The 26,942-nt window shown below is 42.0% G+C and overlaps 1 protein-coding gene across 2 annotated transcripts; it reads left to right on the top strand.

The window, feature by feature from the left end:
• Window positions 1–4,588: 4,588 nt before the first annotated feature.
• rbpms2a (RNA binding protein, mRNA processing factor 2a) lies at window positions 4,589–18,756 on the top strand. Of its 2 annotated transcripts, none has more exons than XM_071326762.1 (8): window positions 4,589–5,149; window positions 11,974–12,051; window positions 12,217–12,255; window positions 12,527–12,589; window positions 13,122–13,272; window positions 14,023–14,186; window positions 17,381–17,453; window positions 17,697–18,756. In XM_071326762.1, the coding sequence occupies exons 1-7, from the start codon at window positions 5,093–5,095 to the stop codon at window positions 17,444–17,446; spliced, it is 618 nt and encodes a 205-aa protein (XP_071182863.1). In that variant the 5' UTR covers window positions 4,589–5,092; the 3' UTR covers window positions 17,447–17,453; window positions 17,697–18,756. The 2 variants fall into 2 exon arrangements, with proteins under 2 accessions (XP_071182863.1, XP_071182864.1); XM_071326763.1 differs by having other exon boundaries at window positions 4,598–5,149; window positions 14,023–14,171.
• The last annotated feature ends 8,186 nt before the right edge of the window (window positions 18,757–26,942 follow it).

Here is a 26,942-nt window from a genome sequence, read left to right as displayed (position 1 = left end):
GTGGATATAGATACTTTGTTACCTGTTTCCTCCAGCATGTTCAAAAGGTCCTTTGCTGTTCTGGGATTGATTTGCACTTTTCACACCAAAGTACGTTCATCTCTAGGAGACAGAACGCGTCTCCTTCCTGAGCGGTATGACAGCTGCGTGGTCCCATGGTGTTTATACTTACGTTCTATTGTTTGTACAGATGAACGTGGTACCTTCAGGCGTTTGGAAATTGCTCCCAAGGATGAACCAGACTTGTGGAGGTCTACAATTATTTTTCTGAGGTCTTGGCTGATTTCTTTTGATTTTCCCATGATGTCAAGCAAAGAGGCACTGCGTTTGAAGGTAGGCCTTGAAATACATCCACAGATACTCCTCCAATTGACTCAAATCATGTCAATTAGCCTGTCAGAAGCTTCTAAAGCCATGACATCATTTTCAAAAAATTTCCAAGCTGTTTAAAAGCACAGTCAACTTAGTGTATGTAAACTTCTGACCCACTGGAATTGTGATACAGTGAATTATAAGTGAAATAATCTGTCTGTAAACAATTGTTGGAAAAATTACTTGTGTCATGCACAAAGTAGATGTCCTAACCGACTTGCCAACACTTTAGTTTGTTAACAAGAAATTTGTGGAGTGGTTGAAAAATTAGTTTTAATGACTCCAACCTAAGTGTATGTAAACTTCCGACTTCAACTCAATCTTTCAACCCATCCAAATCGCCCCCATGACCCTTAATTCAACGTACAGCCTCCTGGGGACACTTTTTAACAAGGCTCTGAGTCTTTACATTAAGAATGGACTATTCTACAGAGGATGGAAGCCAGTGTAACTGCAGGGAGAGAATGAAGGACCATGTTGAGGACAAATTAAGCCACTTCCTTTTGCCACAGGAAGCTGAACCTCAACACCTGGCATCTTATAAGGTCACGATGGGTTTGTGTAAGGACGGTTAGCTAGTTCAATGGAGTTCACGGGCGTAAGGGTTATGTAAGGTTTGTAGCTAATGCTTTTCTATGGAAGAATGTTCGCTGTGGGACCAAGTTTTCACCGTGAAGAGTTAATTTCACATGGTGACGTGTAGGTTTGCGTTGATCCAGAGTGTCTGCTGAAAGATTTAATACGTGAATTATTTCTAGCCTCAACCGTTCTGCCGATGTCTCTAGCTTCATGCCCGCATCAACCCTAAACCTTAACTCTATTCCTAGCTTCAAATCCACATTCCGGCTCAACCCTCACCTAAGACTCAACACTAACCAGAGCAGGAAGTTGCAATAGGCCCGTGCAACCCAAGGCTTGATACCAGCACAAACAGAAACCCTCTTTAACCTAACCATAACCATAACCCTAGCTTCACATCCACTCCTGGTTCAACCCTAAACCTCAACCCTCGCTTCATCTTCACATCTTGGCTCAACCCTAGCTATAACACTAAACCTAAATTATTGTCCACATCCCAGCCCAACTCTAACTCTATACTCAACACTTAACCTATGGCAAGGGTTAGGGTTGAGCCAGAATTTGGACATGAAGCTAGGGTTAGGGTAGGTTTAGGGTTGAGATTAGAGTCTGCCTGCCTGTCTCTCTGAGCCTTTCACCAATTTACCCATTGCGGGAGAATGAGAGAAGGGGGAGATTGAGGGAGGTGGGGAGAGGGTGAAGGAGGGAGGGGGATAGAGGACAGAGGGGAGAGAGAGAGAGATGGGGAGAGGTGGGAAGAGGGTGAAGGGGTGAAATAAGAGGGAGAGAGAAGAGAAGGAGGGGATAATTAGGAGTTAGAGAGAGAGATAGGGAGAGGAAGGGATTAGAAAAGAGAGAGAGATGTCTGTCTGTCTGTAAATGTACAGTATATGTCTGTCTGTGACTTTCCCCAATTTACCCATTGCAGCTTTAACACCAGCTTTTTTTGCATTGAATATAATGTATTGACTTAATTTTGGCATTTTCCTGAGCCAATGGAATCAGATCATAACAATAATCCTAGTCAAACTGATGTCATGAATTTGAAATGTTGTGTAACATTTGTGTAAAGGTTATACAGAATGTGTACTAGTTTTTGTGTAACATTTGTGTAAAGTTTATCAACTGCAGAAGAATGTGGTTTTATGTTTCTTGAGTAATGTCTCACACCACTGGGAGAATATGACCATTCCTAATATGAACAGCAACATAAACCGTAACATAAACAGCACATCTAACCAAATAGAGAAAATAGGTCATGAATTATCAGCAAGAATAACTGAGGAGTTGTAACATTCCACAAGTATTATATCATATCACAATAACACCGACTCCTTTCCTCAACTAGCAAGGTTTTCACACCGAGATATACCATCACTGCAGCAGTTACTAAGGAGTGCTAATATTTTGCATCCCTGCCAAGTTTGATAGAAAGCTAGGGAGGGAAAAACGAAAGAGGCCCTGGTGTCTATTTATAGGCCTGGCTGTAAGAAACAACATTGGGTCAATGATTACAAAAGACCCAAATATTTCCAGAGCCCCCCCCTCGAGAGCCCGGCCTTTCCCTAATTGTGTTCCCACACAAAGTCAGGAAACGGTATGCTCGTGGAGACACAAGCTAGCTCCACACTCCTGAGGAGAGGAACACTGTTTAATATATCAACGGACAGCCTCCAACGGGGTCTCACACACTTAAACAAGGCCCCCCACTTCTCTGATGTTGAAAACCTAGGCTAATCTCCCTTTTTAATTAAATATCCACTCCTTCTCCCAAGCATTTTATTCGACTGCATGTTTCTATAACATTCTGTGACATTCTTCTTTAATTGAGGAACTAGGGCAGTTTGCGATGAGCGCCTACGCTCGCGTCAGAGATTACAGAGATAGAGCGGGCCAGGCAGAGCTCTGTACAAAACATTTTCACCGACACCTGAGGGAATTGATGCAGGACCATCATTGTATCTGTCTTATTATGGCGTTTGTGAGAGCATGGCCTCCATTGAGGACATCTCCATTTTGAAGTAGTCCATTTTCTTCTTCTACTACTTCTATGAGTTGTCAAACAAACTGAAAGGGTTCACACTGCCACCTATAGTGTGTTGTTTGAACAGGTATAAAGCCAAGGTTGGCGACTTACTGCCACATGCGGTTATGGAATGTTTCCTCACAAGTTTAATTAATTGTCTTATCCCCCCTGGTGACCTGGATGGAATCATGTGATCCTTCCTTAACCCATAGGAAGTTGACTACTTCAAAATGGTGAAAGTCCTTAATGGCACTGGCCATGCTAAAACAGTCTTTTGGGCACTAGAGTCGTCTATCTATCTCTATGGGCAGGACCAGGGGCCATCATTGGGGAGAAATTGAGATTAGTGTAGGGAGGGAGGGGAGGGCAGGGCACAAGTTTCCGCACTCTCCCCCCTTTTGGCTGAACTGGTGCTGGGGTGTTAGGTGTTGTTTTGCTCCGTATCAAGGCCTCTAGAGGTCTGGGATTCGTCATCAGAGATGGAGCCTCCCCTTGATTGCTTCATTAGCAGCTAATTCTGCACCACACAGCATGCAGGGCACAGCCCAGGACAGGGTTAATCACAGGCAAAGAAAACATGAGGCACTAATTGTAACCTCTTAACTGATATGATGCATTGTCGAGATGGAAAACTTGGGAGGTCCTTCTTTAGTCTTCTTATTTTGTTTTTTAAAATGTGTTTTTAATAAATTTGGGGAAAAATCATACAATTATTCTTATAAAATGTATTATTCAACCAATTTGTTTTATTCCTTTTCATCCCCTTTTATATATTATACAAATAAAACATGTAAATGAAATAAAATCTCAAAATGCATATAGGGCATTATATTATTTTATATTGTTTTCTTTCTGCATTGATATTCTTGGGCAAATTTGTCTTAACCTATAGAATTAGACAATAAAGCAATGCAACCATCTTTGATGACTTTTTGTGAATAGCATTAAAAACAAATTGAAAAACATAAAACTTACATTTATACAGTATTATCTAAACCTAAGCACTATTATTTTTAAGAGGTAGACAAAGATATTACATAGGCCTACTCTGCCATCAGAAAGGGGGAGCTCTTACAGTTTATTGTCTAAACTATTAATATCGACATTATAATAATCACTATTTACAGTAAATATTTTTGTTTGTTATAATATGTGTAATAGTATTCAATAATATATGAGAGTTTCTCATTATTTTCCCATTAATCAATTATGTGCAAAGAAGCATTTTATTAACCCTCATTTTGACGCCAAACAAAAACACCTAATTCCACCTATAGTAATTTGATAAATAGGACCTTTATTTTAATCTAGATTTCCCTTTTTACCACATAAATGTGACGAAATTAGTATTTAAAATTAGTTTAACGAAATATGCTACTAAAATCAAATGATGCTAAATCTGATTTTTTTGTAATAATGTGGATTGTACTTTGAAAAAAAAAAGTCTAGACACTCCTAGCAAAATTATAGCTTGAGAAATTGCTATTGCTAAAAATCTATTTTTGTTTATTTTTGACCAATTGAAAACAATCGCAGTAAGGTACTTAATTGTTACCCAGAAATGATTTGATGTCGAGATAAAAACGCCTGCATTGGACCTTTCATTTTCCTTTTTGAAGTAGCCCAATGATTGACGGTGGTGGAGTGGGTTGGGCTTTGTTGGACAAGCTGGGAGCCATCAGAGATGAGTGCAAGTCATTCGCTTTGGCTTTTAATGTAATTGATGAGCAAATTGCAAAGCAGAGGACGAGGGACAACGGCGTGGACACCTCACCTTAAAGATTTTCCTAGGTCGATTATTTTTTTCTCCCTTATTTCATTTTGACGCAAACGAGCTTGATGTGAGCAAGGGGGAAACAAGAGCACTTGTTTTTTTTTAACCTTTCTCTCACCTTCACAGTGCACCTATCCACTATTTCACCTTTAGTTTAACTTATTTTGTGGTTCCTCGGATACTTTTGGCTTTACAGCACGGATTCACCTGGTCACCCTTTTACTGCAGTCTCACGAAACGGCACCAAGATTTCTTCCGCAACTTTAAAGCACTTCAGAGAAAAATCCACCAACAGGGAAAACCTACTTTTGTCTTATACAAAGAAGCGCAAAAGTCACACAATGAGTCTCAAATCTGATTCTGAGCCGAACAACAATGTTGTATCCTTGGAAGAGGAGGTAAGGGGGAGATTAGTCCTTGGTGTTTTGTTGCACACTTTTATTGAGCGTGTCATTGGCGTGTGTCGCTTTTTTTCAGGTCTGAGGATTCCAAGAAGTCTTATTACATTTAAGACTGATTTGCCTAGTGTGTAAACTTGTAGCGCATGTATCTTCCTTTGTAGCCTAGCTTCGTTGTATTTTACACTTCTGTAGGCCTTGCAAATTGCGCCATATAAATCCAAATGTAGCAATGAGGCTACTTTTTTAAATATTTTTTACTCCGAATTCACTGTTCTTTTCACACTTCAACATAGTACCTTGTAGTATTTTTTGACCAAGTCAATATATTGGATAAGGATATTATGGGGCAAGTAGACCAAAAACATGTTGACTTTTAGCATCACATTTGGGTCTTTCGGTGGATTGACACTATGCGACACACCTGTAATGTAGGCTACTTTGTGGGAAAGCCAGCGTGCGATCAAACCACAAATATTGCAACAACAAAAAAAATCGTCTTGTAAAGGCAAAGATACTTGACGAGAGTTCACTACTTGCAAACTAAAGGGAGGATCTCTTAAGTCGAAATATTATTTACAAACAGTGGGGGGCCTGTGGGAATCTCGTCGTTTTATTAGTCACCCTTGACCTTGAGATCATTTCAGGAAAAAAAGGTTGGATTTCGATTCTGTGTGGGATGTATGTTCAGCTTAGTCTTCCCTTCATAATTGAGACCTTAATTGCTGAACATTTGATTCCCCAAGATTTTTAAAGCATGAATTGGCTGCAACTGCGTTTTTATTAAATACATGGATTTTGGAGGCTACTTCACTACTATGGGGAGGGTAATGCATAATCAAAATACACACTGCACATAATCTACAAGTAGGCCTACTGGAACAATCTGCAATTACTGCTATTCAATGGTCATTTAAGCAATAAGGCACAAGGGGTATGGGCTGTTTTTACACACGACGGAATGCCTGGATACAGCCCTTAGCCGTGGTATATTGGCGATATACCACAAACCCGCAAGGTGACTTATTGCTATTATAAACTGGTTACCAAAGTAACAAATGTTTTGTCATACCTGTGGTATACCACGGCTGTCAGCCAATCAGCATTCAGGGCTCGTACTACCCAGTTTATAATTAAATGTACCCATAGATTCTTGAAGAATATTATTTGTAGGCTCCGCCTAATGAGCTTTAATAGTACAACTATTGCCCCATGAAGAACTGAAATGTTTTTTTACTCCATTGTAAACAATTTATATTATTGTTTAGCTTCAATGTGTTAAACTTGAACTCATGGATTTTCATTATTTGCATCCATAGCTCAATCTATGAATTTTAATAGTTTCTCCAGCCCATCTCTTAGCTTTATAGTAAAAAAGTGGTGATACTGCTGTTTGGCTAATTGAATTTGAGATTGTCTCTTCAATGTGATATAAATTGCCTATGGAAAGTTTTCAGAACCCTAGACTTTTTCCAAGTTTTGTTACAATACTGCCTCATTCTAAAATTGATAAAAAAATATATATATGTAAAGTTTCATCAATCTACACAACACCCCATAATGACAAAGCGAAACAGGTTTTTAGACATTTTGCAAATATATAAAAAACACCTTATTTACATCTGTATTCAAACCCTTTGCTATGACACTCAATTGTGCTCAGGTGCATCATGCTTCAATTGATCATCATTGAGATGTTTCTACAACTTGATTGGAGTCCACCTGTGGTAAATACAATTGATTGGACATGATCTGAAAAGGCACACGCCTGTCCTATATAAGGTCCCACAGTTGACGGTGCATGTCAGAGCAAAAACCAAGCCATGATGTTGAAGGAATTGTCCGTAGAGCTCAGACAGGATTGTGTCGAGGTACCCTTCCCCAGAACTGTGCCAAAACATTTCTGCAGTATTGATGGTCCCCAAGAAGTGTTTCTTTCATCATTCTTAAATGGAAGAAGTTAAGGACCACCAATACTCTCCCTAGAGCTGGGTGCCCAGCCAAACTGAGCAATCAGGGGAGAAGGGCCTTGGTCAGGGAGGTGTTGGTCACTGACCTACGTGGAGATGGGAGAACATTCCAGAAGGGCAACCATCTCTTCAGCACTCCACCAGTTAGGCCTTCATGGTAGTGGCCAGACGGCACCTAAAGACTCTAAGACCTTGAGAAACAAGATTCTCTGGTCTGATGAAACCAATATTGAACTCTTTTGCCTGAATGCCAAGCATGTCTGGAGGAAACCTGGCACCATCCCTACGGTGAAGCATGGTGGCGATGGACACATGCTGTGGGGATGTTATTCAGCGGCAGGGACTGGGAGACCAGTCAGGATAGAGGGAAAGATGAATGGAGCAAAGTACAGATCCTTGATGTGAACCTTGAACCTGATCGAACATCTCTGGAGAGACCTGAAAATAGCTGTGCAGAATTGCTCCACATCCAACCTGACAGAGCTTGAGAGGATCTGCAGAGAAGAATGGGAGAAACTCCCCAAATACAGGTGTGCCAAGCTTGTAGCCTCATACCCAAGAAGATTTGAGACTGTAATTGCTGCCGAAGGTGCTTCAACAAAGTACTGAGTAAAGGGTTTGAATACTTAGGTAAATGTGTTATTTCCATTTTTTTTTTTTTCTAAAAATCGGTTTTAGCTTTTTCATTATGGGGTATTGTGTGTAGAGGGTGGGGGAACAATTTAATCAATTGTAGATTAAGGCTGTAAAATAACAATGTGGAAAAAGTCAAAGGGTCTGAATACTTTCCAAATACACTGTGTGACATGTCCTGTGTGGCGTAGCTGGTAGAGCATGTCCAGGGTTGTGGGTTCGATTCACATGGTGGACCAGTATAAAAATGTATTCAGTCACTACAGTAAGTCCTGCTAGGAAATCCTTTAAGATGTGGAAACAGCTGATTGTACGCCTATGTAGATATTCCATGAACAATCAGCTGTTTCCAGCTACAATAGTCATTTACAGCATTAACAATGTCTACAGTGTATTTCTGATCAATTTGATGTTATTTTAATGGACAAAATGTTCTTTCAAAAACAAGGACCTTTCTAAGTGACCCCAAACTTTTGAACGGTTGTGTACAGTACCAGTCAAAAGTTTGGACAGCTATTCATTCCAGGGTTTTTCTTTTTGTACTATTTTCTACATTGTAGCATAATATTGACGACACAAACTATGAAATAAACAAATCAAAATATATTTGCGGTTGTTCAAATAGGCACCCTTTGCCTTGATTAAAGCTTTGCACTTTCTTGGCATTCTGTCAGCCAGCTTCGAGGTAGTCACCTGCAATGCATTTCAATTAACATCGCCTTGTTAATTTGGAATTTCTTTACTTAATGCATTTGAGCCAATCAGTTGTGTTGTGACAAGGTAGAGGTGGTATACAGAAGAGAGCCCTATTTGATTACTGAGTCCATATTATGGCAAGAACAGCACAAATAAGCAAAGAGAAACGACAGTCCATTACTTTAAGACATGACGGTCAGTCAATCAGGAAAATGTAAAGAACTTTGAACGTTTCTTCAAGTGCAGTCACAAACCATCAAGCGCTATGATGAAACTGGCTCTGAGGGCCGCCACAGGAAAGACCCAGAGTTACCTCTGCTGCGGAGGATAAGTTACCAGCCTCAAATTGCAGCCCAAATAAATGCAGCCCAAATAAATGGGCAGCAGCAATACGGCAATACGCCATCCCATCTGGTTTGCGCTTAGTCCCACTGTCATTTGTTTTTCAACAGGACAATCGCCTAACATACCTCCAGGCTGTGTAAGGGCTATTTGACCAAGAATTAGAGTGCTGGAGTGCTGCATCAGATGACCTGGCCTCCACAATCCCCCAACCTCAACCCAGTTTGGGATGAGTTGGAAAAGCAGCCAACGAGCTCAGCATATGTGTGAACTCCAAGACTGTTGTAAAAGCATTCCTCATGAAGCTGGTTGAGAGAATGCCAAGAGTGTGCAAAGCTGTCATTAATGCAAAGATTGGCTACTTTTGAAGACTCTAAAATGTATTTTGATTTGTTAAACTCTTTGTTTGGGTTACTACATGATTCCATGTGTTAATAGTTTTGATGCCTTCATTCTACCGTGTAGAAATTATTAAAAATAAATAATCCCTTGAATGAGTGTTTCCGAACTTGACTGGTACTGTATATTGTTTAATCTGCATGTGTACTGTCCAGCCTTGGCCCTTGAATGTATAGCTACAGTGATGAAACTGCACAGCTTCGGTCCAATGGAAGCTCTTGAATGCACTGCCAGCCCTGTCAAGCAATTATGCCTACAAAAACCAATGTAAAATCCTCCAGTAGGAGGCAGTATAATAATTTTAATTTTAAGCTACCAATTGTGCTGAGGCTGTTGCGACCTTGCTCATGGAAATGTTACAGGCCCTGAATGCATTTTGGATCTTTGTCAAAAGCCAATGAAGTGACTGTAGAATAATTGGATGAATATGACTATTTTGGTGAGTTTCATGTTTCTTCAAAGTTAAGACCTAGATTTCAGTTCATTGTGCCTTGTCTTACCGGATAAACAAAATTCAGTAGTCATCCGTCATTTATATCCTCAGACCTGTCCTCGGTGAGCTGAAGTCAGCTTTTGGACCAGTGGTACTGTTCTTGTTTCATAGGGCTTACTGTTGTAAATGTCCTCCAGTGTACAGTTAATCTCTAAGGCTTCAGTACCTGTAGCCTACAGCCCAATCCCAAATAGACAACTAAACCCTTCACACTTGTGGCGATCTGAAAGGATGTAACAAGTGTAAGAAATATGGTAATAGCTCCCCCTGGTAGTTTAGGTAGAAGTTTGCTCATACCAATCAAGTCCTTCAACCCTAACCCAAGTGTGTAGGCCCCAGGGGAAAAGTCAACCTTTTCCTATTTTAATTGAGTAGAAAATGTGTGCAAAATGTCACTTGTGAATTTCTTCACAAAGTGCAATGAGATCTGTATTTTAATTTACCACCTGAGCATTGCACGCTTTGAAGCTGGAATCCACATTATGGGAAACGGTGGACTGTTCACCCCAGCACCTTGTTTTTTTGTTTATGAAACTGGGGCGAGGACCACTTTAGAATTGTGGTTTAAAAAAAAATATATCGCAATACATAATCTGCTGTTCTATCGCTCATGCAATGATTTCTGAGGGGGAAGTCTTTTTTTCTTTTTAATATCGGAAATGGGCGTGGCAGTTTCACCATTACTGATTCCAGCTTTAAGATTATTTACTTCTCTGAATTGCTAGATGGGTGTTAGTTACCGTGCTGCTATCGTAATTACCCTTGTTAGAAATCAATTGTGTTCTCCCAGGAATAATATACTCATGGTGTCTGAAGCGTTGAGTCATTTCCAGTGTATTGGTGGAAATTACCATCTGTCCTGAATAAGGAAAACGCATCTCTTGATATTGCCTTTTGTTTGTGTGTGTGCATCCTTATCCTCCCTTTTAATGTCCAGAAACCTCGACCATATGCTTGGCTAGGTTCTGAAATAGGCTTTCTAAATTTAGTCTTTTCTTGATTCCTCACATCCTCTGTCTGGAAAAAGCTGTGATGCCCATTTGTTCTAAAATTAGATGGCATTCACCCTTGTGTTTAATCGGCAGGTTCAATTTAACAAGTATCAGTTCCCTTTGGCTGAAGTGGCCATAATTTTCCCAAAAGGCCTGTTAATATGAGCCCTAGGTGGTGTTCACATTTATTCCTTCGAAAGCCTGGCGTTCACTTGTTCTCATCCTATCTAGTGCAAAAACATTCTCACAGATTAGCTGTACATTGGCAGAAGTCTCTGAATACCTGTATATTAAGTGTTCTGATATTTGCACATTTTGCCCAAAGCCCATTAAAAGCCAATGTTAGGAATGACACATAGGTATACCAGTGAAATTTTTATGAAAATGTCATTTTTTCCAAAGTAAGCCTCAGTGAAAAATGCTACAGAAGGTAAGAATGGCAAACCTGAAATTAAACAGCTGGGGTGACTTCAAGGCAATATACACGCTTCTGTAGCCTTAAGGTACCGAGTGAGTGTTAAAGGCTCAAAGCTGTACCCAAATTAACCCTGAAGTTCAACTTACAATCATTTCAATTCACAACAATGAATATATCAATGCTGATAGTTGTAATTGCTAGATTTTCGCTTTCAATATTAAATGTACACCTCTTCTGAGGCGTCTGTGCTTCAGCTAGTAAACTTTGCATTCTCATGTGCATTGGTTGGCTTCTTCACGCATTCTGACATAAGTTATCTGGAATTTGAAGCTACATCAGAAATGGCCTACTTGACCTATTGAGCTAATAAAAAAAGGACATGGACAAATTATAACTATTGAATATATAAACTTAGCTCAAATTTTAATCAAAGTAGGGTTGTTTGTCTTGCGCTTTTCATTCTATTATCCCATGCCTGCCTCACTCGGGTAGCCTAGTGGTTAGAGTGTTGGACTAGTAACCGAAAGGTTGCAAGATCAAATCCCCACGCTGACAAGGTAAAATGTCGTTCTGCCCCTGAACAAGGCACTGTTCCTAGGCTGTCATTGAAAATAAGAATTTGTTCTTAACTGACTTGCCTAGTTTAATAAAGGTAAAATAAACTCAAACATTGGTTTCTGAACCCCAAAAACATTGGCCCTGTTGCCAGGACAAAATGTGTTCAGAATCAAAGCATAGAAAATAGCATAGCCAGGTTTTAAATTGGCGGTATGCATATTGCCTCAACCCTCACTCTTGGATGATCTCTTGTGATTTTTATACCCAACCTAACCTGACCTTTTTAGTAGCGTGTGTCTCAATTTAGCATTTTGTGTTTCCAGGTACGAACTCTCTTTGTCAGCGGCCTTCCAGTTGATATCAAGCCACGGGAACTCTACCTGCTCTTCAGACCATTCAAGGTAGGCCAGAATATTTTGTCAAATGTCTGAACTATTAGTTTTTTCCTGATTTGCCTAATTGACATGCTTAATAAGTGTATCTAGCTTGTCAAGTTCGGTGTTCGTGTGACCTTGCCATTTCTATGGTGACTTACAAGGTGTTTGTGGTTTTACTTGTATTTGCAGGGTTATGAAGGATCCCTTATTAAGTTGACTTCAAAGCAGGTGAGACTATGTCCATATCTGAGGTATGAGAGGTACAAAGGGAGCGAGGATGCTTGTAGTTGATTGTACTGTAGACTTGCAATTTTATACCTTCAAATGATGCTCTAGTAGCCTAAATATTAAATGTTTCCTTTGGTTCATTCCATTATTACCGCTAACACACCATTGTTTGCATGTGGAAATGTAACAGTGTACCTTTTAGCCAATCTAAGGGCCATCGGTCTTTCCCTGTATTGTCTCTGATGCTCTGTTCTCTCGCTCTCTCTTCCAGCCTGTCGGGTTTGTTACCTTTGACAACCGGACTGGTGCTGAAGCTGCGAAGAACGCATTAAACGTACGCAGTCATTCAGACATTAATAAGTGGACGTGAGGCTAGCCCTGAATTATTGAGTAATCCTCTTCAACCTTTGGGGATTTGTTTTCATGCTGAACTGCAGGATGATACCTTGAAATAGGAACTGAATGTTGACCTTGACTTTAATTCCAATATGCAAGATTGTTGGGTCACGACTGCCCACTATGGAAGAAGACTCAATTGTTTACTTACCATAATGCAGTTGAAATGTGACAAGATGGCTGTTTTTACTGTGATATATTTGACCTCTATGGTTCAACTAATGTAGTCATGTTTAACCAGTCAACTAAAAGGCCTCCTTTTCCATATTGGCCAGAAGCTCTACACCCCGCCTACCCCCCCCCCCTCTCCTTGTGTAAGTGTTTTCCTCAATGGGCTCTTCTGAAGAGTTACCGTGGTACAGGAATTTGACCTGCATGCATGTGAGCAGACTAAAGAGCACTTTGCACCTCTTCGCAGAGTATAGTCCCTCCACCGCCACCCCCTTACAGTGTTCACCATCTCTCCCTAGGGGATCCGTTTTGACCCCGAGAGTCCCCAGACCCTGCGCTTAGAGTTCGCTAAAGCCAACACGAAGATGGCAAAGAGTAAGCTGATGGCCACACCGAACCCCACAAATATCCACCCAGCTCTAGGAGCACACTTCATTGCACGGGACCCATGTAAGTGTGCGGCTCTACCCTAGAAACACTCAACACGCGAACATAGGCTTTCCCCCTCTCCTTTTAGAATATGCACTACAGGCGATGCTGGATCAACTAACTCACCTCTACACCTCTAGTAGATTGTTGTTTTATCTCGGCTGGTCAGGCACAACTAGGTAGTGCACAATGTTCCACTTCAATTACATTCACCACGATTGTTGGAACCAGGACTTAGAAGGGTCCTCAGTGGTATTGATTAATCTGCAGCACCAGGGTTTTTAATCACGTGCACCTGCGCTTTGCTCCCCCAACACTCTGTTAAATCCACACTTTAAATCGTCTCGGCTCTCATCCTTCATGACGGGTCCCCCAGAAGTAAGGCACAGTGAAAGAGATGATTGTTGTAGTCAGACTAGCAGGACATGGATCCAGTTTGAATACTTGACCAATACATCCTCCTGCCCTTATTCATCACCGATCTAACATATTTACACAGGTGTAAACAATTTGGTTGGGAACTTGATTTCACACATCATATTCCGTTAAATCAAAAATAATCTGGAGGGCCAGTTACATTTTCCAACTTTTTAAACATGGCCATAGTCCTGAGTCATTTTTAGTAGGCACCAAAAGGGAGCAAATGCTTTGAAATGGGGAGATGCTAACTGATATCTCCCTAAAGTGATCTTTGTCCCCCCCCCCTCCCAAGAAATTCCCAAATTGAGATCAGAACTACTACTACGCATTTGAGCATATCTTTTTTCATAGATGACCTAACGGGGGCAGCACTGATCCCGGCCTCTCCCGAGGCGTGGGCCCCTTACCCACTGTACACCACGGAGCTTCCCCCTGGGCTCCCCCATGCTGCCTTCACCTACCCGGCTGCTGCCGCTGCTGCCGCAGCCCTCCACGCCCAGGTGAGGGACCAACCGGTGGGTCTACTGCCCCTTCAACATCTCTCTCTCATTTACCATCCCTTGCTCTGTGTAGCATATGATCGTGGAACATGCATGGATACACATCAGGATTGGGATTAAGACCAAATAAAATTGGATAATCATTCTTGATAGTTCCATTTCAATCTGATGACATAAGGGACCAGTAGTGAGCTTATCCACCCTTAAACATCCACAACCTGACACTGTACTGTTCAGCATGACAGGGGATCCATTCTGTGTGCATTTGGGGGGCTTGGTACCAAGCCCGCTGACTGCCTGTCTTGCATACTGTAAGAAACCACACCAGTGGAGTAAAATAAGGGTCTAACCTCTGTCTGCTTCACTCCTTTCGTAAAGTTCCTCACAACAACATTCCTGTGCACGGGAATCGTTGCTAAGAGATCACAACAGAGAAAATCTGTTTTTAATTGGCTCTCAGGTTGGATTATGCATTGGTCGTTGAGTGAATCTGTTGCCCATAAAGTCCTGTTAAACGTTAGCCAAGCCTCCACTGTTTTGGCTGTATTTATGACCTCTTAAAACGAGTGAGTGAGGACAGTCTTGACAGCACTGCTCAGATAGAGCATTGTTTTATTCCCAATGAACTCTGACCCTCAAGTATGATACATGGAATTATGAGGTGTCATTAAATACGGGGTGTCTCGCGTTGTTTCTCGTGTATGACATCTGTTGAATGAAATTAAGTTGCTTGCTTCGCCCCTGGATATGCATCTTGATGGCTTTGTCACAAGTAAAATATCACACATTCTTATACTGTATGAAAATAGAATGTGTCTCAGCACTCTGGTGACTAGAGTGCTATGACTCTAAATGATGTTCATTGTAAACCTTTAATCGGTAGTGACTGGTTGTCCTGAGAACCAGCTCTCGGTGAGCAGACCAATCCTTTGGTTGGCTCTGGCATTCCTGCGAATTGCCGTGGCAATAACTCAATGCGAGTTAAAGGTCAAAGCTGTGTAGGGGTTGACTGTTTTCTACCTGCCAGCACATATCAACCTGATTCTATGTACTTCAGGGCTACAGTGTACCTGAAGTCTTGGGCATGTTGTGTTCCTGTAGCTGTTCCCTTTGCTGTTCCCAATATTCTGGTTTAAGGCAATGCAGTTGCCTTTTCTCACTCACACATTCAATCGCAGTTTTCCATGGGTGGCATTGTACTAACCGTTCCCTTAATAGTTGTGGTATACACACCAATTGGAAACCACAGTATATCATGTCGATGGCTGGCTGCAAAAGAGACCATTAAAGGTGAAAGTGCAGTCAAATCTCAGTAACTGCTAACCGTAAAGTTCAGTGAGGTGAATGAGGGCATCCATGCATCATTCATTCCCCTCAATGTGCATAGGTAATCAAAGTCTTAGGTCAGAGGGCCTTTATGTAATGTGTAGCGCCTGCAGAGCTAAGCCCCAGAATTCCACAAGTTCACTTATGAGATGCTATGTATTCGTAGTAGTCACCAACCTTGGTCCTGGAGAACTATATGGCGTTTGTATCCAATAAGATTTTATGCGCCGACTACAACAGGTGTAGACCTTACCCTGACATGCTTACTTACAAGCCCTTAAGGAACAATGCCGTTTTCAGAAAATAAGTTTAAAACAAACATTTAATTTAGTAAATATTCTTGTAAGTAACAAGGCTACCAGTACTGAGTCAATGTGCGGGGGTACAGGTTAGTAGAGGTAATTGACGTAATATGTACATTATGGGTAAAGTGACTATGCATAGATAAATGGCGAGTAACCGCCCGGCACCAAAACTACATTTTGTGAACACGGATATCTGAGATATAGCTCAGCCTCACCCTCCCTCTTTTTCATTATGATTGAAAAGACAACTGATGCTAGAGCTGCATTGTTTAGTGCTGGCTGGAACAAAAGCCTGCACACCCTGTAGCTCTGTTTACTGTAGTAAAACCACCTCCCTCACAGTTGGTAGGTATAGAGTGAAGCTACCCCTAGATGCTGATCTTGAGCCAGTTTTGCATTTGCCCCACTAATGGTTAGGATTAGGGGAGAAGATGCTGATCCCCTAGATTTGTATTGCAGGTGGCTGGTAGCACCTTAATTGGGGAGGACGGGCACCTAGTAATGTCTGGAATAAATGCAATGGTATCAAACATGGTTTTCATGTGTTGATACCATTCCATTTAAGCATTTATGAGCTGTCCTCCCCTCAGCAGCCTCCTGTATCTGTTCCTTGGGGAAACTTCACCCTGGAGCCTGTGGCTAATAGCTCTGCTACTTGAACTTTGACCCAACAATGGTGGCTGCTCATTGATGGGCTCCCTCTCATACATTAACAGGCTCCCTCTCATTCTATTTGCATAGGAAGTTAATTGTTAAGTCTATTTTCCAAGCCCAGCGGGGCCCGAGGAATGTGGGGCATTCTGAGGGGCGCGTTCCGGGGGGAAAAAATAATGCAACATGACTACAGGGTATGGAAGTGCCAAACACATTGTCTGGTGTTCTCCTACCGGTGCCCTTGGCCGGAACACAAAGGTCTGATGCGTGGCACTGTCCAATGGGGGACAGGACAGGAAAACGACTAATGGCGACGTGGTGAAAGCTACAGAAATTGGGTCTGAAAACAGTAGCTTTCCTGTACAGCTCAGTGGATGTTTTGTAGAGTAGACTGACACTAATGCCTTCTGGCGTGTGGAGTTGTACTGCATGTTAAATGTCTTGTCGGTGAAAGTCCATTATTTGAACTTGGAGCACCCCCAGAATGGACCCCCTGTTTTGATTATTTCTGGTCTCCCCATTTTTAGTACCTCTGTGGCTAAAACAACATTCCTTACTCCAGGATACTTCAACTGGTCACTATCTGGGAGAAAAAAGAAAAAGGAGCACTCTGTTGCTGTGTAAATCAGATTTATTGACCGGACAAACAATGGCTACTCTGTAACAATTGAATGTCTGTAAAGTGTCTGAAGCAATATTCACATAACCAAGTATTTGGTAACCCTGAAAGTAATTTTGTCTCTGGTAAGGTATACTAGGAATACTAGGCCAGTATTTCACCTGGGTTGTGTTCATTAGGCAGCACATGGAAGAAAACAGACCAACAGGGAGGGACTACCTTGTCTCATAAATCAAATGCGGAACATGACCCAAGCATGGGCTTTTCTGCTGGAGTGCCCTATAAGTCTGCTTTGTATTCCCCAGATGCGTTGGTACCCGTCCCCATCTGAAACCTCACAACCAGGATGGAAATCCCGTCAGTTCTGTTAAGTATTTAGTAAGTATGACCCATCCCAAGAGGCCTAGCTAACTCTGCATCTGAAATGGCACCCTATTACTTACTACACAACTTTTGACAAGGGCCTACATAGGAAGTAGTGCACTGTAGAGAATAGGGTGGGTGCCATTTCAGACTCAGCCCATGTCATTATTTCTTGAGCTTTCACATGAGGCTTTCAGTTGGCTAATTTGTATGGACTTGCAAAACAATGTTTTTAAACCATTTTCTCGATCTCCCCAGATCCCAGTCATTACCTGAAGGTTTTTGTTTTTCCCTCAGAGCAGAGTAAAGGTATTCTGAACTCGATTGAATTTAAATCAGGTTTATTTAACGGACATTAAGGTGCATTACCGATGTTGCTTTCCTCGCAGAAATTGAGGAGGATTTTGAGACCGTAGAAACATGTTGCGGACGACAATCTGAAGCGGACGACAATCTAACTTTTTGGCCTTTGACGGTACAGCCCCCCCCCCCCCTCAAAAAAAAGTGTGCGCAGTCTTCTCTCGAAGTGGACCTAACTCTGTGCTGAAAACTATCAAGCTGCTCTCTATTGGATGTGGGTGGGACTCAACAATCAACCCATGTTGAGGTATTCGGCATGAATTAGAAATCCAAACATTTGTCCTCGTTTCATATTGCTTATGTTGCCATAATAGCGAGAGGTCTCGGCGGACCCCTACAGTATGTTTTTATTATTCTTAGTCTCGCTGCTTTGAAGATTAACTTGGATTGAGTTGCTTACGATGTTACCTGCGAAGTAGATGCAGACATCTTGTTACTTGTCATTTTGTTTTTTTCTTTGTTCAGAATGGATAATGTATGCACTGGGTTTTCTTTTTCTTCCTCTGATCTTTAACTGTAAACCTGTCCAAGAATGCTGACACTGTCTGTAACCTTGGACCTTTTGAATGCATCCTCTAACGACCCAGTTGACAAAATATGTGTCTGTTTAGATTATATTTGAACAAAAAAGTGAGTACAAGTATTTTTGTACATTTGTGTAATGAGTATTTATGCATTTTTGTGCAATTTAAAGAAGTAATCTGTATAAGTTGATGTTTAGTCTGCCCTTGTGGGTTTCTTTGGTGTTATTTTTGATGGATGTGGAATCCTGTCTATAATATCCTGTTTTGAAGTAGAAAAAAGTGCAATTTTCTTTGGCTTGGTGTTAAATACTGAAATATTCTGACCGTGGCAGTCATAACTGCTACTGTACATGGACTGCTAACATGAGATTGTTGTAAAACAAAATGCTGATCATTCAGAATGTGAAACTGGATAATAAATGGATTGATCTAAAGTGTTGCTTTTTTATTTTTATCACAAGTTACTGTGTTCAGATGTTACCTCTAAACTGAAGGATGGAACATGATGGATTTGAACATAAATGTACACTTTGAATTGGGCACTTTTGGTTTCTGGTGGTCCCCCATGATGTCCTTGGATTGTATTTCTTTCCATTCAGCCTTTGGGTCTTTTTATAATGAATGCCTAGGAGCAGTTGTAGTGCTCTGGGGACTTACTTAAATGATAATGTAAAAAAAATCTACTCAAACAGGTGCCAGTTCACGCAAAAATGGGCATTAATAAAAACTGAACTAAATGTGCTTAATGCCCTGTGAACTTTAGACTGTGCATATGCACTATGTAGTGGTTGAATTGCAAGCAGACAGTATTTTGTGAAAATGGGGGACATGCCACGCTTAGGCTTTTTTTTTTAACTGGAAAATATTGTAAAAAGATGCTGTCATTTGCCGTTAGTGAGGAGTTTGTGCAATCTAAAATAATTAGCAGAATAAATATAATTTGACTGATGCTTTCATACTCCCGACACAGCCAAAAAATAAGGACACCATTCGTCCCATTTAATTGGAACTACTTCACAATTGTAAATGGCTACTTAAAGTATTTTGCTATCTGACCTGGACCACGGTTTAAACAATAGGCTACAGTTGAACTTCAGGACAGTTCACCTTTTCCATTGATGTGTGAATACTGTAATTTCATATTTCTGGAGTAGACAATATTTCAGAATTTGCAGTCAGTCCAGCATAGGTTGAGAGAAATAGATTCAAACATGCTATTGCCAAATCAGAATGAGGGCTTTATTAGACAAAAATACTCCTTGGCTCCCCCCCAGACTCTCACAGGTCAAGAAGCCGAATGTGGAGGTCCTGGGCTGGCGTGGTTACACGTGGTCTGCGGTTGAGGCCAGTTGGACGTACTGCCAAATTCTTTAAAATGACATTGGAGGCAGCTTATGGTAGAGAAATTAACATTCAATTCACTGGCAAAAGCTTTGACGGACAAGCTCCTTCAACTTGAGACATCTGTGGCATTGTGTTGACAAAACTGCACATTTTAAAGTGGCCTTTTATTGTCCCCAGTACAAGGTGCACCTGTGTAATGATCATGCTGTTTAATTAGCTTCTTGATATGCCACACCTGTCAGGTGGATGGATTATCTTGACAAATGAGAAATGCTCACTAAAAGGGATATTAACAAATGTGTGCTCAAAATGAGAGAAAAATAAGGTTTTTGTGTGTATGGAACATTTCTGGTATTTTTTATTTCAGCTCATGAAATATGGGACCAACACAACATCAAATCAAATGTATTTATAAAGCCCTTACATCAGTTGATATCTCAAAGTGCTGTACAGAAACCCAGCCTAAAAACCCAAACAGCAAGCAGTGCAGGTGTAGAAGCACGGGGGCTAGGAAAAACTCCCTAGGACATGTGTTTATATTTTTGTTCATTGTAATTACATACCTCAGTGGTGGTACTGGCTATATGTCCTTCGGTAGGGACTACTTATTCGATGAAGATGCAACATTCTGGCAATTTATGTATGATATTTGTGAGACAGATCATGCTTTCCATCCGATCCTGCAACCTCCACTGGATACGGGTATGATCCTGCTTCCTCTGGACTCCAGTGAAGTGACAATGTGATGACATCGCTTGTTGATATTGACTGCTAACATGAAAGGTTTAAAATGTAGTTTATTTCTCTATCTTGCGGTTTGAAAATGCATCACCGTTTAGGGCTGTAATGACAGGATACATTTGCGCTGCGATTGTGCGTCCATGAACGCGTGCGGGGTTCTCAAGTTTTGAACCACATCTTTTTGGGGGTGGCGGGTCAAAGTTTGAAAACCGCTGAGCTAGCGAACAGATTGCTGATTTGCTGTAACAGCTATAGGACCCGTTGCAGCGCAAACGTGAACTTGTAGAGAGAGGACTGCCATAAATGAATATGCAGCTAAAAAAATAGTTTGGTGATCAAGAATATGAACAGTTTATTTTGCAATATCACTGGCAATGGGGCAACAATTACTAGCAAAGGCCTACTGGTCTTTTGGTATGTCCAAATAGCATGAAATTGATCTTTACTTATGAAGTTTGCATTTGGAATTTGTTCAAATGAATTATTACGACTTCAGAATGCACGACTTGGACTTGACAATATCAATTTGAGACTCGATTTGGACCTTCGAATAATAGTGATTTGGTCCCATCTGACTTTTGGTTATACAACGTTATATGGTAATGCTAGTGAGCCAGGCTAGCTCTGATACCAGATTCGAGGGGAAGGATACTGTAGTTAGTTAAATACAGCAAGGTAAGGTGCTGTAGTTTGTCAGAGGAAGAAGTGTATAGCTCACGTTAGCTAGCTAACGTTACCTTGCTAACAACAGCTAACTGTAGTCCATTAGCATTTAGAGTCAATTCAAGGCAGGCACTTGGATATTAACTTGCTAATCATAGGATGTAGCCAGCTTGCTTTCAATTTTTCAACTCGAACTAGCTAACGTATTTCAACTCGGACAAAGACATGCTAACCAACCCGGATTTGCAAATTAGGTACACTACATGACCAAAAGTATGAGGACAGACGATTTTTTACACGTTACGTTCTTCAGTACTCTCCGGTCCTGTTCTGTGTGGCCTACCACTTCCCGACTGAGCCGCTGTTGACCCTAGACGGTTCCAAATCCCAATAACAGCACTTACAATTCACCGGGGCAGCTCTAGCAGGACAGAAATTTGACTAGTTGGAAAGGTAGCGTCCTATGACGGTGCCACGTTGAAAGTCCCTGAGCTCTTCAGTAAGGCCATTCTACTGCCAATGTTTGTCTATTTATTTGACCTTTTATTTAACTAGGCAAGTCAGTTAAGAACAAATTCTTATTTACAGTGGGTTAACTGCCTTGTGCAGAACGACAGCTCAGGGATTCGAAGGGGTGTCCACATACATTTGTATGGGGGCATCATCTGCAAATCCAAACAAACATGCCCAGGGTGGCCATGTCTAGCCCAATGACATCTCAAACCCCACCCACAAGGCCTGAAAACGAGCCCAAAATGTTTTGGGTTTTTTTGCACCAAGAGAGGAGCTGCCACGTTTATCCAATAAATCCTTTTCCCATAACGTTATCGAGCAAATTAAGGAATATCGATGTAATTTGTAACGATGTAGGCTAAGAAGCACGTTTTCCATCAAAAATAATAATTCTTGCGAGTTTAAGAATATGTCCTTAAAGAAAAGATAATTTGCCTTTTATTAAACTCGCCAGATTATTTTCCATCAATGGATGTCGATTTAATTTGTTTCACTGCTATGCTTAAGCAATAAGGCCCGAGGCTGTGTCCCACAACACCTCCCTTAGTCATGGTATATTGGCCATATACTACAAACCCCTGAGGTGCTTTATTTCTATTATAAACTGGTTACCAATGTAATTAGAACAGTAAAAAAAATGGTCGTCGGTACACAGTCTGATATACCAAGGCTTTAAACCAATCAGCATTCAGGGCTCAAACCACCCAGTTTATAATTGTAAATAAGTGCCATTTGCTCACGTGCAGGAGAGTGCTGAAAGTTAGGCAGAGGATCTCGAAATCTCTGCAAGGAACACGTGAACGAACTTCAAAAAACAAATGTTAAGCTATTTTCTGGCAATTGTGCCATTATATTCCAGATATTAAGACTACAAACTGTTATAAATGGCCTAATTGCAAGATTGATTTGTTATTTCAATAGGCATATAGGCTGACTAAAATCAGGGTTTATAATTGCAATTTAACGTTGCCATGCTTTGCTGTGCTAGATGCAGGTATAAGCCCTGATAGGCCAACATCTCATTTCATGGAAAAGTCCACAATGACACTGACATTAATTTGCCACAGTTTGCCATTATTCTGTTGAAATATAATTTTATCTCTGAGAAATTAATCAAATTTATTGCACCCAAATTGGACATTTTAATTTATAGGACTCATGTAATATTCAATAAATATAGTACCTAACATCCGATTTGGACAAATATTTTTAGTAACAAAGAGTAAGAAATCATCAAAAGCCTCCCACGAACCCACAACACCTCACGCCAATCCCACTCTAACAACAAGTATAGAGTATCAGTTCTCTATGTATGACAAGTAGTATGGAGCTGTGGCTTGGAGTATTGTTTCTTCATCCTATGTAATGTATTCTCAGTGAATTTGTTAATGTTTTTTCCCCCTGTTCAGAGAAATGTATCATTGAAGTTGTTAGGTATGTGTTCCATCCTACATCCTGATATTACCAGGTGCTGACCACTAGATGGTGCTGTTCCTACTTTAGGGTGATGGTATTTTATTTATTTTTTCAAAGAAAATCAATGTTAAAGGGATAGTTCACCCAAACTCGCAAAAGTAGCCGGTGTAGACGTTCGTCTGGGGACAGCCTAGCTCCGCCTAGTTGCATCGCCTCGGGAAGAGGTGAATCGGCAGACCTCAGGTCCTCTCTGCCACGGAGATGTCGGGGACTTCCGGGATGCCTCAGAGGCGAGGTGGAATTGGACCTCCTCTCCTTCCTACATTCCCGTCAATCTGGATGGTCAAGGCAATGAGTGAGTTGAGATCCGTCGGTAGTTCCCAGGCTGCTAGCTCGTCCTTCACTTCCTCAGATAATCCGTGCAGGAACGTGTTGAACAGCTGGGCATCCCCACTCAGCCCCTCTCCATTCCCATGGACGTTAGAGCGCTGGACGGGCCCTCTATAGGCCGGGTCACTCACAATACCACTCCCATCAAGCTACGAGTGTCAGTGAAACACAGAGAGGCAATCCAATTCATGCTAATTAAGTCTCCTCAGGTTCCCATGGTATTGGGATGCTCTTGGCTCTGCAGGTGCCATCATGGGCTGGAGCCCGTTCTGCCACAACCATTGCCTGAAGGCAGTGCTGACTGCCCCGGGACGTCTTCCTGTGGGCTCAGAAGTTGCCCCAGACCTCCCCGCCATTCTTGCGGAGTACCAGGACCTCCAGGAGGGTTTCAGTAAGGCCACTTCACTTCCTCTGCACCGACCCTATGACTGTGGGATTGACCTTCTCCCAGCACCTCCCCGGGGACGACTGTACTCTCTGTCAGGTCCGGAGACCAAGTCTATGGAGACCTACATCGAGGACTCCTTAGCTGCAGTGTGTATCCGTCCTTCTTCCTCCTCAGCCAGCGCAGGGTTCTCCTTTGTGGAGAAGAAGGACAAAACCCTGCGCCGTGCATCGACTACAGGGGCCTCATTGACATCACGGAGAAGCACCGCTACCCGCTACTACTCAAATATTTCTTTTTATATAGCCCTTCGTACATCAGCTGATATCTCAAAGTGCTGTACAGAAACCCAGCCTAAAACCCCAAACAGCAAGCAATACAGGTGTAGAAGCACGGTGGCTAGGAAAAACTCCCTAGAAAAGCCAAAACCTAGGAAGAAACTTAGAGAGGAACCAGGCTATGAGGGGTGGCCAGTCCTCTTCTGGCTGTGCCGGGTGGAGATTATAACAGAACATGGCCAAGATGTTCAAATGTTCATAAATGACCAGCATGGTCAAATAATAATAATCACAGTAGTTGTCGAGGGTGCAGCAAGTCGGCACCTCAGGAGTAAATGTCAGTTGGCTTTTCATAGCCGATCATTAAGAGTATCTCTACCGCTCCTGCGGTCTCTAGAGAGTTGAAAACAGCAGGTCTGGGACAGGTAGCACGTCCGGTGAACAGGTCAGGGTTCCATAGCCGCAGGCAGAACAGTTGAAACTGGAGCAGCAGCACGGCCAGGTGGACTGGGGACAGCAAGGACACAAACTACTGCAGCATAAATACTGGAGGCTGAGACAGGAGGGGTCAGGAGACACTGTGGCCCCATCCGATGATACCCCCGGACAGGGCCAAACAGGAAGGATATAACCCCACCCACTTTGCCAAAGCACAGCCCCCACACCACTAGAGGGATATCTTCAACCACCAACTTACCATCCTGAGACAAGGCTGAGTATAGCCCACAAAGATCTCCGCCACGGCACAACCCAAGGGGGGGCGCCAACCCAGACAGGAAGATCACGTCAGTGACTCAACCCACTCAAGTGACGCACCCCTCCTAGGGACGGCATGAAAGAGCACCAGTAAGCCAGTGACTCAGCCCCTGTAATAGGGTTAGGAGCAGAGAATCCCAGTGGAGAGAGGGGAACCGGCCAGGCAGAGACAGCAAGGGCGGTTCGTTGCTCCAGAGCCTTTCCGTTCACCTTCACACTCTAGGGCCAGACTACACTCAATCATATGACCCACTGAAGAGATAAGTCTTCAGTAAAGACTTAAAGGTTGAGACCGAGTCTGCGTCTCTCACATGGGTAGGCAGACCATTCCATAAAAATGAAGATCTATAGGAGAAAGCCCTGCCTCCTGCTGTTTGCTTAGAAATTCTAGGGACAATTAGGAGGCCTGCGTCTTGTGACCGTAGCGTACGTGTAGGTATGTACGGCAGGACCAACTCGGAAAGATAGGTAGGAGCAAGCCCATGTAACGCTTTGTAGGTTAACAGTAAAACCTTGAAATCAGCCCTTGCCTTAACAGGAAGCCAGTGTAGGGAGGCTAGCACTGGAGTAATATGATAATTTTTTTTGGTTCTAGTCAGGATTCTAGCAGCCGTATTTAGCACCAACTGAAGTTTATTTAGTGCTTTATCCGGGTAGCCGGAAAGTAGAGCATTGCAGTAGTCTAACTTAGAAATAACAAAAGCATGGATACATTTTTCCGCATCATTTTTGGACAGAAAAATACTAATTTTTGCAATGTTACGTAGATGTAAAAACGCTGTCCTTGAAACAGTCTTGATATGTTCGTCAAAAGAGAGATCAGGGTCCAGAGTAACGCCGAGGTCCTTCAGTTTTATTTGAGACGACTTTACAACCATCAAGATTAATTGTCAGATTCAACAGAAGATCTCTTTGTTTCTTGGGACCTAGAACAAGCATCTCTGTTTTGTCCGAGTTTAAAAGTAGAACGTTTTCAGCCATCCACTTCCTTATGTCTGAAACACAGGCTTCTAGCGAGGGCAATTTTGGGGTTTCACCATGTTTCATTGAAATGTACAGCTGGGTGTCATCCGCATAGCAGTGAAAGTTAACATTATGTTTTCGAATAACATCCCCAAGAGGTAAAATATATAGTGAAAACAATAGTGGTCCTAAAACGGAACCTTGAGGAACACAAATGTACAGTTGATTTGTCAGAGGACAAACCATTCACAGAGACAAACTGATATCTTTCCGACAGATAAGAATCTAAACCAGGCCAGAACTTGTCCGTGTAGACCAATTTGGGTTTCCAATCTCTCCAAAAGAATGTGGTGATCGATGGTATCAAAGGCAGCACTAAGGTCTAGTAGCACGAGGACAGATGCAGAGCCTCGGTCTGACGCCATTAAAAGGTCATTTACCACCTTCACAAGTGCAGTCTCAGTGCTATGGTGGGGTCTAAAACCAGACTGAAGCATTTCGTATACATTGTTTGTCTTCAGGAAGGCAGTGAGTTGCTGCTCAACAGCTTTTTCTAAATTTTATGAGAGGAATGGAAGATTCGATATAGGCCGATAGTTTTTTTATATTTTCTGGGTCAAGGTTTGGCTTTTTCAAGAGAGGCTTTATTACTGCCACTTTTAGTGAGTTTGGTACACATCCGGTGGATAGAGAGCCGTTTATTATGTTCAACATAGGAGGGCCAAGCACATGAAGCAGCTCTTTAAGTAGTTTAGTTGGAATAGGGTCCAGTATGCAGCTTGAAGGTTGAGGCCATGATTATTTTCATCATTGTGTCAAGAGATATAGTACTAAAACACTTAAGTGTCTCTCTTGATCCTAGGTCCTGGCAGAGTTGTGCAGACTCAGGACAGCTGAGCTTTGGAGGAATACGCAGATTTAAAGAGGAGTCCGTAATTTGCTTTCTAATGATCATGATCTTTTCCTCAAAGAAGTTCATGAATTTATTAGCCCGACGATCTGGCAAAGAGTTCAATCTTGGTTTCATCTTGTGGTATGAGTCCTTTAGGTGCCTTTCGGGAAACTACAAGCGGGCTGTCATGTGCCTTTTACTGAGGAGTGGCTTCCATCTGGCCACTCTGCCATAAAGGCCTGATTTGGCGGAGTGCTGCGGAGATGGTTGTCCTTCTGG

Source organism: Salvelinus alpinus, chromosome 9 (genome assembly GCF_045679555.1).
Source record: "Salvelinus alpinus chromosome 9, SLU_Salpinus.1, whole genome shotgun sequence".
NCBI classification, from domain to species: domain Eukaryota; kingdom Metazoa; phylum Chordata; class Actinopteri; order Salmoniformes; family Salmonidae; genus Salvelinus; species Salvelinus alpinus.
The sequence above is the reverse complement of the archived record's forward strand: the minus strand, read 5'-3'. Positions and strand labels throughout refer to the sequence as shown.